The 15582-nt window shown below is 41.7% G+C and overlaps 1 protein-coding gene across 1 annotated transcript in view; it reads left to right on the top strand.

The window, feature by feature from the left end:
* ENPP3 (ectonucleotide pyrophosphatase/phosphodiesterase 3) overlaps positions 1-15582 on the top strand; it is a 71537-nt gene that overhangs the window by 23446 nt on the left and 32509 nt on the right. The window contains exons 6-11 of the mRNA XM_024208263.2: positions 1371-1468; positions 4062-4141; positions 4741-4860; positions 6048-6157; positions 10114-10179; positions 11929-12001. Coding sequence (XP_024064031.1) covers positions 1371-1468; positions 4062-4141; positions 4741-4860; positions 6048-6157; positions 10114-10179; positions 11929-12001 — 547 coding nt within the window. The remainder of the gene's footprint in view (positions 1-1370; positions 1469-4061; positions 4142-4740; positions 4861-6047; positions 6158-10113; positions 10180-11928; positions 12002-15582) is intronic.

Below are 15582 nucleotides of genomic sequence, written 5' to 3'. Positions count from 1 at the left end.
TGCACAACTTCAGCTACGTGAATAATGTAGCTGAAGTCGACGTACTTAGACCTACTCACCGTGGTGTCTTCACTGCGGTGAGTCGACTGCTGCTGCTCCCCCATCGACTCCGCCTGCGCCTCTCACGGCGGTGGAGTACAGGAGTCGACAGGAGAGCACTCAGGGGTCGATTTATCGTGTCTAGACTAGACACGATAAATCGATCCCCGGTGGATCGATCGCGCCCACTGATCCGGCGGGTAGTGTAAACATACCCTTTGTCAACCCTGTATTATTAAAAAACAGAGTTTTATAATGTTTATTACTTAACATTTACTAATGTGTTTTTTCCTGTGGGATTGTATGTGGTAGAAAAATGGTCAATTCCTAGCCAACCACAGAGATTTATTGCCATGGCTGTTTTCTCCTGGCAAGAGTTTACCATAACAACAATTTAATTTTTTTTTCTACCTAGCAGTTTAAATTTGTGTATCCTACCATCACACCTACTATATTTGATTAAGTATCTCAGAGCTAAGGATTTTAGCCTTGATTCTTTATATTAGATGTTGCAGAATAGCATGTTATTAAAGGCTAAACTCTCCTGGTAATATCGATCAAGCTCAGTTGGATATTGAGAAAGTGTGCTCCCGCTCAGTGGAGGTGGTGGAAGGATTTGGTGTGGGAAGAACTTGGACTGCTTATTAACCTTCTCAGAAAGGAAATCAGGAGAGAGTTAGCACAAACCCGCCTGCCCTCACAAGAAAACTTCATTCCCCAAGGTGCAGGCCAGATAGCCAAAGTTTCCTAAGGGTAGGGTGACCAGATGTCCCAATTTTATAGGCACAGTCCCGATATTTTGGGCTTTTTTTAATATAGGCGCCTATTATCCTCCACCCCATCCCTATTTTTCACACTTTCTATCTGGTCACCCTACCTAATGGGTGATTGTTAGAATGTTCAAACCATCTGTGTGGACATGGTGGAAGAGGATTTCAGGATATATTGAGACACAAAAGACAAAATTCAGACCCTGGCATAAGCAGTATCTTGCAGCTAATTTGGCCCATCATCTATTTGTTTATATTTATAGTTTGTTTTAAAATAAAAACCAATAAGTTACTTTTCCTAAATTCTAAGTATACTTAGTGTTCCTATTCTTGTACCCCTGCAGCTATTTGATAGCTCACTTTTGAACGCCAAATAGCCTTCCTTTTATTCCTTTGCCTTTTGAATAATTATTTATTATTATAAAGGATTATAAACTTGTAAAAAAAAAGTATTTGGCACTTCTGCTCCTGGCTTCCAGGTTGACACTATTGGCATCACTATGCATTCTCCAGAATGTGGCTAAAACGCCTTTCTGATGACAAACTTCCACTTATTTGCAGGTTTGATTTGCCACCACTTATCCTTTTTTCGATGGATGGTTTTAGAGCAGAATATTTACAAACATGGAGTTCTTTACTGCCGAATATCGAAAAACTCAGTAAGTTACCAAGAAAGCAGTGACAATTAAAAACAGAACCTGTTGGCCATTTCTTCAGTTCCCTCTTCCACCACTTTCTACATGTGACTCCCTGGTCAACTAGAGGAATATCTCATAGTAGTTCTCTCATCAGTGGTTTGCTCAGGATTAACCTGGGAGTTAGAGTTCATTGTGGTCACCTATTGACCAGTGGCCACCAATATTGGCTTGCAGCCTCAAATTTTTTTTTAATAAATATTGTGAAACATTCATTCAAATAAAGTTTGAAGCTGAAAAAGTTCCAGTGAAAGTTTTAATACATTTTCTATCCTCCATTTTATTAAATTACTGTAAATTGTAATAAAATTTCCAAAGGATAATCACTTATTGTCATATTAAATTATATCATAATACTAAAGAGCAATGAATTGTGTAACAGTGAAATGTCACTCAAAGAGACAGTCTTTTTGAGTTTGGAATTTTGTTCTATTCGTAGACAGCTACTTATTTAAATGTACATCAAATTTCATGAATTACTGCACTCAAATTTATTAAATGTAAATTATAAATAAATAAAGATATCCTATCTCCTAGAACTGGAAGGGACCTCGAAAGGTCATTGAGTCCAGCCCCCTGCCTTCACTAGCAGGACCAAGTACTGATTTTGCCCTAGATCCCTAAGTGGCCTCCTCAAGGATTGAACTCACAACACTGGGTTTAGCAGGCTAATGCTCAAACCACTGAGCTATCCCTCCCTCCTAAGCTTAAATATGAACTTTAATATGCTGAGTCACTAAATTAGTTCAGCCACCACCCTGAAAGATGCACAGTGCTCTGAAGTTAGTGGGAATAGAAGGCCATCAGCATGTTGCTGTAGTGGGCCCTCAAAACTTGCCCATAAGTTGAGTTTGGTTTTCATGGGAATACTTTAGAACCAAAGCCTCATTGCTCCTATGGTTCAATTCATTTATCTTCTTCACCTCCCCCACAACAACCAGACTCTGAATATGACAGAATGATAATGTATTTACTTTTTATATTATATATTTAAAAACTTGACATGGTTGCTGGAAGCCACTAAGTGTAATTGGATAAACAAATGTATCTGTTTTGTGGCTAACCTATTAAATATAACAAGGGCTGTAAGAGAGTCATAACTCTGACTAATGAGCAAACTGACCTGACCCTTGCATAAGTGTTTTATTCTTTGCTGCCTCTGAACCAGCAGAAGAAATGCAATCAGCTAATAAGTCATTTCATGAAAAGTCCAAGTTTATGTGAAGCTCTGTTTGAAACAGATTTAAGGGAAGTGTATCTTTCCTACTGGAATGAAAGAAATGTTAATTTCAAGCTTCCAGGAGGATATTTCGAACTTTGGTTTACACTCACCAGTTATACACACCTGTTTTCAATTTTAACAGTGGTTTGTGCATTCACACACTTTGTTTCTCACATTAGCAGCTGGAAGGGGGGGACCCCTTTATTTAGAAGATAAAACAGTGGTGTGCTAACTTTCATATCATGAACCAGTTCTTCTTAAGGACCATTTCCTTTCCCCAGCTGGTCCCATACATTCTCTGCAGCAACTATAGAGCTTGGTTACATAAGAAAGTACATTTAGGAAAGGAAACCATGAACATAAACTCATTTTGTGCTTGAAGACTTATCAGTGATTAGCATGGTGACACCAGCAACTCTGCAGACCACACAGAAGGTCTTTGTGGACCATTGGTGGTCAGTAGATGATAATATAAGAACTTAAAAAAACATTTGTTGCCACTCATGCTGTTATCACAAACCTGAGAGGTTGTGGTGATCTATCCTTGTATCTTTACTAACTCCATAGATTGTTTTTAATAGTTTAGCCCAGAAAACCTAGGTATTATCTTCAATAGAGCTAGTCAAACTATTAATTACAGGTAATGTTCATTATGAATTTAGCCCTTTTCACTGTCTGAATTATCTGCAAACTGAGCCTGATGAATCCACTCTATTTGTTTGTTATTTATAAGCATTTGCCAAATAGTTTGGATGAATAGTTTTCAGCCTATGGGTTGTTTAATCTTACTATTCTCTTTTTATGTAATGTGGTGGATCACTGAACCCCAAATTCTTTCTGATCTCTGATTGAGTGACAGAAACATTTTAAACAGAAGAATGAAGTTGGATTTCAGGAAAGGGTCGCACAGCAAGAGATGTGACTATTCAAAGGAGACAGGAAGGAGGGTCCAGTGGTTACGTCACTAGTCCAGGCCTTGGGAGACCTGGCTTAATTCCCTATTCTGCCAGGCTGCCTGTGTGACCTTGGACAAGGCACTTAGCCATTGTGTTCTTGCCTCAATTCCAAATCTGTAAAATGGGGCTATTAGCATTTCCTTACCTAACAGGAGTGTTGTGCCATTAAAAATTGTGAGGTGCTACAGTAATGGGGGCTATACAAGTACCTTAGAGAGATTGTCTGAACATTTGCATATGAGGAATATGACACCTTGAATCACAGAAACTGAACCTGGTGGAAAATGTCATCTAAAAATGTTTTGTGACCAGCTCTAATTTTCAATATTACAATTGCTTGGGAAGTAATCTTATAATCACTCAGCATGATTTATTGCAGAAACATGTGGCACGCATTCAAAGTACATGAGAGCTGCTTACCCCACCAAAACCTTCCCAAACCACTACACTATTGTCACGGTGAGTGAGAATTTATTATTTTTATTCTTCATTATTTGTACAGTCTGCAAAACGTTAGGTGCTTATCCCAAAGAGCTAACAATCTCATTTTAGATGTGAAACTACAGTGAGAGTAACAATAAGGGAGGGATTGGAGAAGGAACCATGGAGGGGCATGGCAGAGAGCAGCAGAGGAGAAAAGGGCCATAGTTCATATGTTTACATAAATATGCTGCCTTCCTTAGCAGAGGTGTCTATGTCCAGCCCTGTGGACAGATTATTTATTCCTGCTCTTTGTTAGAATAGATTGTATAGGGGTGCTGGTCTCAGTCACATATTAAAATTGTTTGTGCTGCTTATATGTAACCAGTTGGGATCTATCATACCTGTTTGCAGACACATCGGGCTTCATGTGTCATAGTAGTTTCACCAATTAAATGAAATTGGGATGAAAATATGGAAGTTGAACAGATTGTCAGATAAAAGGATGACATGTGGCCTAATAAGTCTTTTCTATCTCTAATTTCTATGTTCAGTTGTAACGGAACACAGTATATATATCATTTTACTCTAAGAATGAGAGAAATATTTCACCTTTCTTAATTTATTTTCATTCTTAGGGTTTGTATCCAGAATCTCATGGTATCATTGACAACAACATGTATGATGTAAACTTGAGCCAGAGTTTCTCACTTTCTGGGCAGGCAAAATTCGACCCTATCTGGTGGAAAGGACAGCCAGTATGTATCATTCTTTCTATGGTGCTTGTCATAGCCTCTAGATTAGGTCATGTCAAAGCATAAAATACGAAGTTGTGTGATATCAAGGTTCATCAATTTGTTCCATAGTCCATATCCTGCAGTATATATTGCTGATTTTGTAATGGATAATTTGCCTTTGATACAGGAAGAAAAGCTGTTTAAACTTTAACATGCAAATTATTTTCTGTATCTGAAAACTTGTGGTGATACTTCGTGTGCAAATTTAAAATATATTGGCCCATGTTCAGACCTGAAGTAAAATGCTGGCACCACTTAACTGAGTGAGAGTTTTACTAGATTTTGCACTTTGAACTTAGCTATGCAAACTGCAGCAGTAATCCCTTACATCAGGACTGAAAGTCTAGTCTAAAAACAAAAATTTTGTTTAAAAACAAACAAACAAACAAACAAAAACAGTTTATGGTTATTGTCAACAGTCCTTACCGTCACATCATTTACAAAGCAAGGGAGTGTGCAATTGAGGACATCATAGATCTCTCACTGCCCATGTTATAAACAAAGTATTTTGTTAAGTATGAAATATTGCATATTTCATCACAAATTGATAACTTTAGCTCTGACCTAAAACTGATGATATTCTTTCACCAGTAATCTCAAAATATAAACACAGCACCAAACATTTTGAAAAAGAACTAAAAATTGCATGGGTTCAAATATATAATTTTTGTTGTTGTTTCATGAGGAATCCAATCAGCCTTGTAACGGGACTGTGGTTGCAACCCTAAATATGGCAAGTTTATCCCCTCTGTGTAATAAAACAACATATACTTGCTGCTGAGCTCAGATTGGGCCCTAGCCCTTCACAACCAAAACCACAGGCCTTTATCACTGGAACAAAAGGAAGATCATTGTTAGCTGTCAGGTATAGAAATACCCTGACATTCATGCTAAGCTGTGAACAGCCAATAGAGGGCAACATCCCATCTTCAATCCTGTAAGCAGGAGAAAAATATCAAATCACAAAACATTGCAATAGTTGGGTAACAATAGGGCAGGTGAAAGAAACAACTGAAAAATGTGAGCCTAGCAAAGGATCTCCACTTGCATTTTTCTGAATCTGTACTTTGGCTTGTCTCTACTGTCTTGTATCTGGTTATCCGGTAGTGTGAATGGCTTGAAATAAGATATTTGTGTCCTCTACCTAGATCTGGCTGACAGCAATGTATCAGAATTTGAAGACTGGCACCTTCTTTTGGCCTGGATCAGATGTACCTATTAATGGAACATACCCCAATTTGTACAGGTTGTACAACAAGTAAGTTTCAGAATAGTCAAAAGATTTATGACACAAGTCTTATAAGTTGGTCCAAAGCTGCAAGTTGGCAATAGTTTTTTGAATAAAGATGAAGTATTAGAGTTCTTACCAAAGTTCTGGGAAACAGACACCATATTAGTGTCAAATTATCCCACTTTTACCATGAAACTAACATTTATGGCTGAGATTTTCAAAACCACTTAAGGGACTTAGATGCCCAGTTACCATGGATAATTGATGGGCATCTCTATCCCCTAGATGGCTTTGATAGTTTCAAACTATAGTAAAATGACAGTTTCCCACTAGAAAACAGTCCTGCAATTTTGATAAAAACAAAAAAATATTCCAGGCAAATCTGCAAAATATATTGTAGTTTCTCTGATTTTTTTTCACAATGAGAAGCCTCACATAGTATCTTCATAACAAGCCAATGTTTTCCTAGTGTATTGTTTTATAGGAAATGTATATATTGTAGATAGGCCCGACTTGATGTGAGTAACTGAACATGGGGGAGGCCTCATTTCTCAGAAAATGGGATTAAGGAGGTAAATAGATTAGCAGGCTAAAAACAGAATGTTTGTGCTAACTAAGTAAATGGGAGACTAAGATAAAAGATGGAGTGTCTGAGCTAGCAAAGATAAGAGGTGCGACACTCAGGGAACCATTTAAGTCAGGAATGTAAAGATAAGGTAAAGAGTAGGTCGAGTACGGATAGTGCATGCACAGAGCATGCTGTACAAAGATTGGTTCCTGCAGAGTAACTAAGCCAATCCAAAAATGTGTGCTGCAATCTATAGTAAATGCAATGAAATGTGCCAATGTATATAAAAGGGCGAGGATTTCTGGGTGAATTTGGATCTGTGATATACCCTGATCCATCCCTTGCATTGCTATATGCAAAATAAAGATACCTGAGTGACGAACTCTGGAGTCAAACTGAGTTCTTGGGAAGCCACGTAGAAAGAGGTCCTGGAGTGGTATCATGACTTGAATGTCCAAGCTTGTTACACAGCATACTTACTGGACCACAGTGGTGGAAAAGGGAATTTATAATATTGGGGAAGAAAATTTGCAATTTAAAATGCTAGAAGGACCTGGACCTTGAGCACCATGTAATTTTAATAATTCAACTGTGCCAATTATGATTGCTATTCCTAGATGGACGTGGAAACCTAAAGAATCGGTATATGTCACCAGTATGGGTACAATAGAGAAAGGGACCTATAAACTGCATTATCCCAGTGCAAAGATGACAACACCAGAAGGACGTGAAATAAACAGTCTTCTGTAAATGAATCAAGCATAGATGATTTTGTGAGTGCTTGGCACGAATGAACCTGACCACAAACGAGGGAGGTTGGGCCCGACTAGTCATTAAAGAGAGAGTGAAGGAGGTGGTATGGCATGGGGACACAGTATGTACTATGGGATACCACAACTTTTCAGTGAGGACAATACAATGCCAGAGGAGCCTGGATGGATTTTGTCTGAACCTTACCTCTCTGACTCAGATTGGGACTCATGCCCTATGGCCAAGTGCAGATGAAGGAGAATGTGACAGAGGTCATGACAGACAACACTGAATGGGAGTCACTGGTGACCAATCTCTTTGTACCCATACCTCCCTTGTCCATTAATACCATGGATTTAGTACAAAGGAAAATTGAGCAATTGCCCAGCAACAGGAAATGGGGGACAATATTGTATAGGCAGTGAAGACAGCCTAGTGAGCTGTACCAGAGGAAGTGAGCTTGCAACCCTAGTTCATACCTTCAACCTAATATTAAGAGGGGTCCAAATGATTACAGCCACTGTGGTCTTAGGCATGTGTTGCTGGGTAAACTTGTAAAAGAGAGCACAGAAAGACAGGAATATGATGCAAATAAAATGAATGCTAATATAAACAAGAAAAATAGAAGCAGTGGAGTGTAGACAGGCCTGGCCTGACATGAATAATTGAACATGGGGGAGGCCTCATTTCTTGGGAGACAGGATTAGGGAGGTAAATGGATCATTTGTGTTAAGATAAGAAAATGGGTCAGTTAGCTAAGAGACAGAATGTCTGAGCTAGCTAAGAGAAGAGAGGGAATGCCCAGGGAACCATTTACTAAGAACAAGATAAAAATGGACAAGATAAGTCAGGAATGTAAAGATGAGGTAAAGAGTAGGTCGAGTATGGACAGTGCATGAACAGAGCATGCTGTACAGTGATTGGTTCCTACAGAGAAACCGAACCAATCCGAAAATGTGTGATGTAATGTCTAGTAAATGCAATGAGATGTGTAAATGTATATAAAAGGGAGAGGCTTTCTGTGTAAATATGGATCTGTGATGTATCCTGCATCCATGCCCTGCATTTGAGTCTGATCAACTCAGCATATCATTGCTATATCCAAATAAAGATACCTGAGTGACAAAGGCTGGAGTCGAACTGAGCTCTTGGAAGCCAAGTAGAAAGAGGTCTCGAAGGGAATCCCAACATATATGGCTTCTAAAATTCAAAGAAATTCTGCTCCCATCAAAGTCAATTGGAGTTCTGTCATTAACTTTAATGGGGTCAGGATTTCACTTAGTTTTTAAGGACAGAAGGAGCCATTAGGATCATCTAGTTTAATTTCCTGCATAATACCAGCCATAGAATCAGGGCATCCCTAGCGGGATGCGGGGCCCAGAACAACCCCTCCCCTTCTGGCCCAGGCCCCGCCCCCACTCCACCCCTTCCCCCAAGCCCCCGCCCCACCTCTTCCCACCCCTGTCCCGCCCCACCTCTTCCCGCCACTGCTCTGCCTCCTCCCTGCCCCCACTCCACCCCAAGCCCCCACCCCGCCTCTTTCCAGCTTCTGCCCTCTCCCCTGAGCGATGGTGGGAGCCATCGGGGCGGGGCGGGCTGGGGCCAGGTTGCTCACTGCTGCTGGCACCAGGTCTCCTGTTAATCCCCCAGGCTGCCCTGGACCCCAGGACCCAAAGCATGGGCCCCGGGGTGGTTGCCCTGGTCCATCGTATGGACGGGATGGCTCTGCATAGAATTTCACTCAGTAGTACAATAACTTGTGGTTGAACGATAGCATATCTTTTAGGCAGACATGAAGGGCCAGATTCTCATTTACATTAAGGCTCCTTTATGCTGCCAGAGTGATAGAGAATATACTTCATCTCTTGATAAGATACTCCCATGATGAATTAACCTCACAGTTAAAATTTTGTTCCTTACAGCTGCCTTTAATATTAGTATCCTAAACTTTTCCTATTAATTTCTCAATCATCTCCCAAACCTTTTATATGATTGCTGTAATCTCATTATAATAACATGCTACAGGCTTATCTTTATAAATCTGTACAAAGAAGGATGACTTTGTGGTTACGGAACAGGACTGGGAGTCAGGTGACCTGGTTACTATTCTCAGCTCTGCCACAGACTTTTATGTGTGATTTTGGGAAAGTTAATCTCTTTGTGTATCAGTTTCTTCATCTGCAAAATGGGGATAATAATACTAAACTACCTAACAAGGGTATTATGAGGATACTTAATGTTTGTAACGTATATCAAAGTCCTTGAATTGTATGTGCTATATAAAGGAAACAGTTCTTCTTACCTATTTATACATGTGTCTGTTTTAGAAACTTAGGCCTTGAACCTATAAACTCTTATGTACCTATTTAACTTTGTACATGTGCAAAGTTAAGCATGTTTTCAAGTGTTTGCAGGATCAGGACCTTACTAATTTTCATTAGAACTGTTATATTTCATTAAAATATTAGGGAAATTAAACAGTGTAAGTATCTCATTTATTCATTAACATTCAAAAACATATACCTATTATCTTTTTGACTCCAACTCTTAGGCTCTAATTGAATTACCAGGAAAGTTTGCATTCCTGGGTGTTAGAAAATGTATATTTTTGTATTGGGAAATGCTTGCTGACAATACCTAATTATTAATTATTATTTTATTTTAGATCAATTATATATCAACAGAGAATTTCAGAAATACTCACATGGCTTGATGGTTCCAAATCTGAGAGGTAAAGCTTGATAATCTACAACTCAGTGTTAAAAAAAAAACATGCTAGAAGGATTTTCACTCGTATAGATTTCACATTATTTTCATATGCTTGTAAAACAAGCTCAGTTATTATTTCTTGAGATATAAAGGGCTGTTGTAATTATGGTTGTGTCTATTATCTTCCTGGATCAAGAGTCAGAGATGAAAGAGGTAAACCAAGTCCCTGACAGTATGAGTGTGGGGTGTACATATTTGAATGGGACTGTATAGGCTGGGGTTTGTTTGGTCTTTTGCTGGCTTACAATTTTTTTTTTCTTTGGTGTTACCTGGATGAATTCTGAGACATCCAGATAACACCTGGATGAGAGTGAGAGGAAGAAAGTCTGTTTAACAAAGCCTGTACTTTTGTGGATCTATGTGTATCAAAGAATTAAGAGTCTTCTCTGAGAAGAATAAATATTGTACATTATACACAGTAATGCAGACTACAGTTCAGTTATCTAAAAGTTATCTTACTGTGGTCTTGTGGGAATTTACTCTGTTCCTATGTGCTATAGGTTGGCAAACAAGAATTAATGTTAATTCCTTGTAACATGAGTGCCCTGCAATAGGTGTATGCCAAGAGCTTTTATACTTAAGAGGTTGTGAACCTAGGCTCTAGGCCTGTGGTGTTCTGGGAAATGTAGGTTAGCCTTTGGATGGCCATTTTGTTCCTGTTTTGTTTGTGATTGGCTAAGTTAAATAATATTATTTTAAGAATTATTTTTGTGTAGTCAAATGGGGCAATGAATTACCAGGTGAATTTGTGTTACATGTGAATAAATTAAAAGAAAGCTTTTCATTCTTTTGTGTGAGGGATTATAGGTGAATACCTCATATAAATTGGGGGTTAGATGAAGTTCTCTGGAATCTCACCCAGTAAAGCAGGAAGAAGTATGGCAATAGGCTCAGATTTTTCAGACATGGCCAGCAGTGCAAGTAAAGTGTTCCAGTCTGGCCCAGCAAGATATTTATAGCTGGTACGGTGTACGGGAAAGACATAGGAGGAGCAGAACGTGGGGCCGCTGAGACTTCCACGGAGCTGCGTCTCCTCCGGCTCCATCTGTACAGCAGCAGCCCCGCCAGAGGACAGGGCTGGGGGCAGTACAGCCGCCAGAGGAGCTGCCGGCCTTCTGCTCCTTTCCCTGCTGTGGTTTCTGGGAGAGCCCTGTGGTTCAGGGAACCTCCCCCCCAGCCCTGTCCTCCGGCGGGGCTGCTGCTGTACAGACGGAGGAGCTGTGGCCGTGGGGCCGCTCTGCGGCCCAACGTTCTGCTCCTTTCCCCGCTGCAGTTCTGAAATCTCCAGCGCAGCAGGAGGAGGACAGAGCTCCCCCACAGGTAAGGGGGTGGATCATGGAGAGAGGACGGGGAGAGCAGGGGGGCCCCAGGCTGGGGGCGGGGACGAGTTATCTGGAAGGTCACGTGCCCCCCATTAGCTGCTGCCCCCTCTCCCCCCGTACCGGTCAGAAATGGATTCCACTTGCACCACTGGCCATGGCCTCTAATTTTGGGTGCCTCAATTTCTGGATGCTCAACTAAAGACATTGAAGGCCACTTCTGGAAATGTGGGCCTGAGTTGCTCACAGAGCAATTGAGAGGAAAATGCTTAAACTGTGATAAGTTTTTTTGTTTGCTTGGAATTTTATTCAGTGTTTCCTTTTTTTAAATAAAGTTTTTACAGAAACTTTCCCAAATTCTCACAGTGCTCTTTTCTTTGGTTTAACTCTAGGCCAGATTTCTATACTTTGTATATTGAAGAACCTGATAGTTCTGGACACTCAGATGGACCAGTTAGTGGTAGAGTAAGTTGTATTTTTTTTAATCTTAAGCTAAATTGCTCCAGAAATAATGGTATACAGTAATTTATACAGTTCAGAAGGGATTGCAGAGTCCTGATTAGCATGACTTTGCTTTACGCTCTAGTTAATTACACAGAATAACTATTATTCAATACTGGAATTCAGCAAACAGTGGTAACCATCAACATCCTTATTTTCATTTTGTTTAGCCTCTTGGAAGTAGTCAGTCCCACCCTGCAATGGTTCCAGCACTGCTGCAAGTACAAAAGCAGAGCTGTAGTCTAACCAGAGCTGCAGAAAATTTGTTCAGACCTACACAGTTCTAGGAAGGATATTAAGATTCAAGCATGAACATATTTAGAACAAACTTTCATTTGGCTGATAGGTGATCCTTGAAGGCCATGTGACAAATTCTTAAAGCTGGCCAAATCCTTTTATGAGTGTGAAATTCAATACAAACTCCAGTTAATATGTATTTTATTTAGTCCACATCATTCACCACATTTTCTGTTATTCCTAACTCAAAGCATATTTCACTTTCACTTACATGCACACAGAACACTTCTTCCTGGGAAACATAGACATTGTCATACCAGATCAGCCCAATAGTCTATCTAAGTTAGGCCTGGTCTACACTTGGAGGGGGAGGGGGAGGAATCGATCTAAGATATGCAACTTCAGCTACGTAAATAACGTAGCTGAAGTCGATGTACTTAGATCTACTCAACGCGGTGTCTTCACTGCAGTGAGTCGACTGCTGCCGCTCCCCCGTCAACTCCGCCTGTGCCTCTCGTGCCAGTGGAGTACAGAAGTCGACGGGAGAGTGCTCGGGGGTCGATTTATTGTGTCTAGACTAGACGCAATAAATCAACCCCCGCTGGATCGATCGCTGCCCACCGATCTGGCGGGTAGTATAGACATACCCTCAGTGTTCTGTCTCTGAAAGTGGCTTTCAGAGGATGGTATGGTCCCTCTAGTGGACAAGTATGGAACAACCAACCTACAGGGGAAATTTCTTCCTCACTCACATAATCCATGTTGATTAATGGTTGGTTTATGTCTGGAAGCAGGAGAGTTTACATTCCTTCTTCGTATTTAAAAATTTTATTAAGATGATTAAAAAAAATAGTGAACAGAGTTTGAGCATAGAAGTTTCTGGTTATCAGGGAATAACATACAGATTATCAAGGGTGCAAAGTTTGGCTTAAGATCAGGTGGCATGAGGAATACATAATCTGCAATATCCCCGACTGGGGGTAAAAGGTTGATGGGTCAAAGTACAGACATTGAGATATGAGGGTATGAAGTTCATAGAGTGGTTGTGTTCGGGTGTGGAGTATAATGAGTGGATATGATGATGAGGATGGATTGACCCTCATTTGGTGAGACTTAATGTTTAGGGAGTTTATGGTTCCAGTAGGTTGCTCAACACTTTCCATTATAAAACCCTGTTTTCAATTGCTTATGATTTTGCCAAACTTTAACCATTTGGGCTGAAATTTTCCATGCCAGGGGTCTGTCATGGTCTAACTTCAAAAAAAAAAAATCAGCCAAAATGGTTCAGATCTTTCTAAAAATGAGGCTAGGGAAAAACATGTTCTTTTGCAATGTTAAAAAAATTCTGGCAAACTTTCTTTGGAAAGCTCTAGTGCTCCCGTAGTTGGGGCAAGAACTTGACATTTGGCAGAGGAGTTGATCTTTGTGTTCACCCAAATTTGGACAAGTTATAAGCCCTTGAAAAAGCTGCTGTTTTCACATGCTCAGTAGAGATTTCTTAGAGTTTAAGCAGCTAAAATTTCCAAAGGTTCTGTCCTCACTGAGCATGCTCCAGCTCCTCATGGATCCTAATGTTGACCAGCCTAGTGATGACTAGCCACAGAGTGACTATACATACTCCATCCCCTGACAGCTTCTACATGTGACTGGACTGCTCATGCTTCCCCACAGAACCTCTGAGCCAGTATAGGGGGCAAATAAAGGCAGGGCATAAAGATGACTGAAGGCTAGGAGAAAGGGAAAGACATCAGATGAAGAGCCAGGAGGGGGAAAATGGGATGAGCAAGGAAAGGAGACTGGGATGTGTGACTAGGACCAGCTGGACAAGGAGACTGGAACTTGGCCGGCTCCAGGCACCAGGCACCCAAGCTGGTGCTTGGGGCGGCACCTGGAGGGGGGTGGCGCGGCGCTCCGGCCGTCGGGGAGAGCGGGGCCACAGCCGGGCTCGCCGCCCTCCCCCCGGCGCTCTGGCCGCCCTCCCCCCGCGCCCTCCCCCCGGCCCCCGCAAAAAAGCCAGAGCCGGCCCTGATGAGAAGCCTGAGGAATGGAGAAGGGGACTGGGTAGGCAAGGAGAATGGGACTGGGACAAGCATCCCAGTGTAGGGGAAGAGACAAGACTGGGACATGGACAGAATGTTGGAGGGGACAGGGCAGAAGGGGCCACATTTGGGAAAAATAGATTATGCTCCTCTCCAGAACATGGAATGAAACCCAAGATTTCTGAGTCTCATCATTCCTCTGCTCTTAGCAAGTATTTGTGAAACCCACCAACAAAGTATGTCTCATCCCCCTTTAGTATTGGTCTATGCAGGAAATGGCAACTTTCTACTGCTATCAGTTACTCCATTTGCGCAAGTGGCAAAGGTCTACGTGGTGGACCAAATTGTTGCAACCCTGCTGATGACCTATTTGGGTGTCAATCTGATGCCACATGATGGAATTTGGGGGGCGGGGATTTTTTGGTTTGCTTTTTTAAAAACAGAAAATATCACACACACAACTCTAAGGGTATGTCTACACTACAAGAGTAGTTCGATTTTAGTTAAATCGAATATGTGCAATCGATATTAGAAAGTCGAACGTATGTGTCTACACTAAGGACAGTAATTCGACTTTGTCAGTCCACACTACCAGGGAAAGCGTCGACATTGGAAGCAGCTATCCCACAGTTCCCGCAGTCCCCGCCGCCCATTGGAATTCTGGGTCGATCCTCCAATGCCTTCTGGGTAAAAAAATGTGGCGAGGGTGCTTTTGGGTAACTGTCGGCATCCGTCAGTCACTACCGCCCTCCCTCCCTCCCTCCTTGAAAGCGCCGGCGGGAAATCAGTTCGCGCACTTTTTGATCAGTGACAGCGCGGACGCCACAGCACTGCGATCATGGATCCCGCTGCGACCATCGCTGCAGTTGTGGCCGTTCTCAACACCTCGCAGCTTATCATACACCTTTCCCTGAGGCAGATGCAGAGAAATCAGGCGAGGAGGCTACGGCACCGGCGTGAGGGCCTGAAGTCGGAGAGTAGCACAGAGCTGTCAGAAACCATGAGCCCCAGCGCCCAGGACATCACGGTGGCAATGGGGCATGTGGATTTTGTTGAACGGCGATTCTGGGCCCGGGAAACAAGCACGGACTGGTGGGACCGCATAGTGCTTCAGGTCTGGGATGAATCCCAGTGGCTGCGAAACTTTCGCATGCGGAAGGGGACTTTCCTCGAACTTTGTGAGTTGCTGTCCCCTGCCCTGAAGCGCAAGGACACCCGCATGCGAGCAGCCCTGACTGTCCAGAAGCGAGTGGCCATAGCCCTCTGGAA

The sequence above is a fragment of the Terrapene carolina genome, unplaced genomic scaffold (assembly GCF_002925995.2).
Source record: "Terrapene carolina triunguis isolate 2854851 unplaced genomic scaffold, T_m_triunguis-2.0 Scaffold85, whole genome shotgun sequence".
Taxonomy (NCBI): Eukaryota; Metazoa; Chordata; order Testudines; family Emydidae; genus Terrapene; species Terrapene triunguis.
Note: the sequence above shows the minus strand (reverse complement) of the source record. Positions and strands in the feature narration are given on the sequence as shown.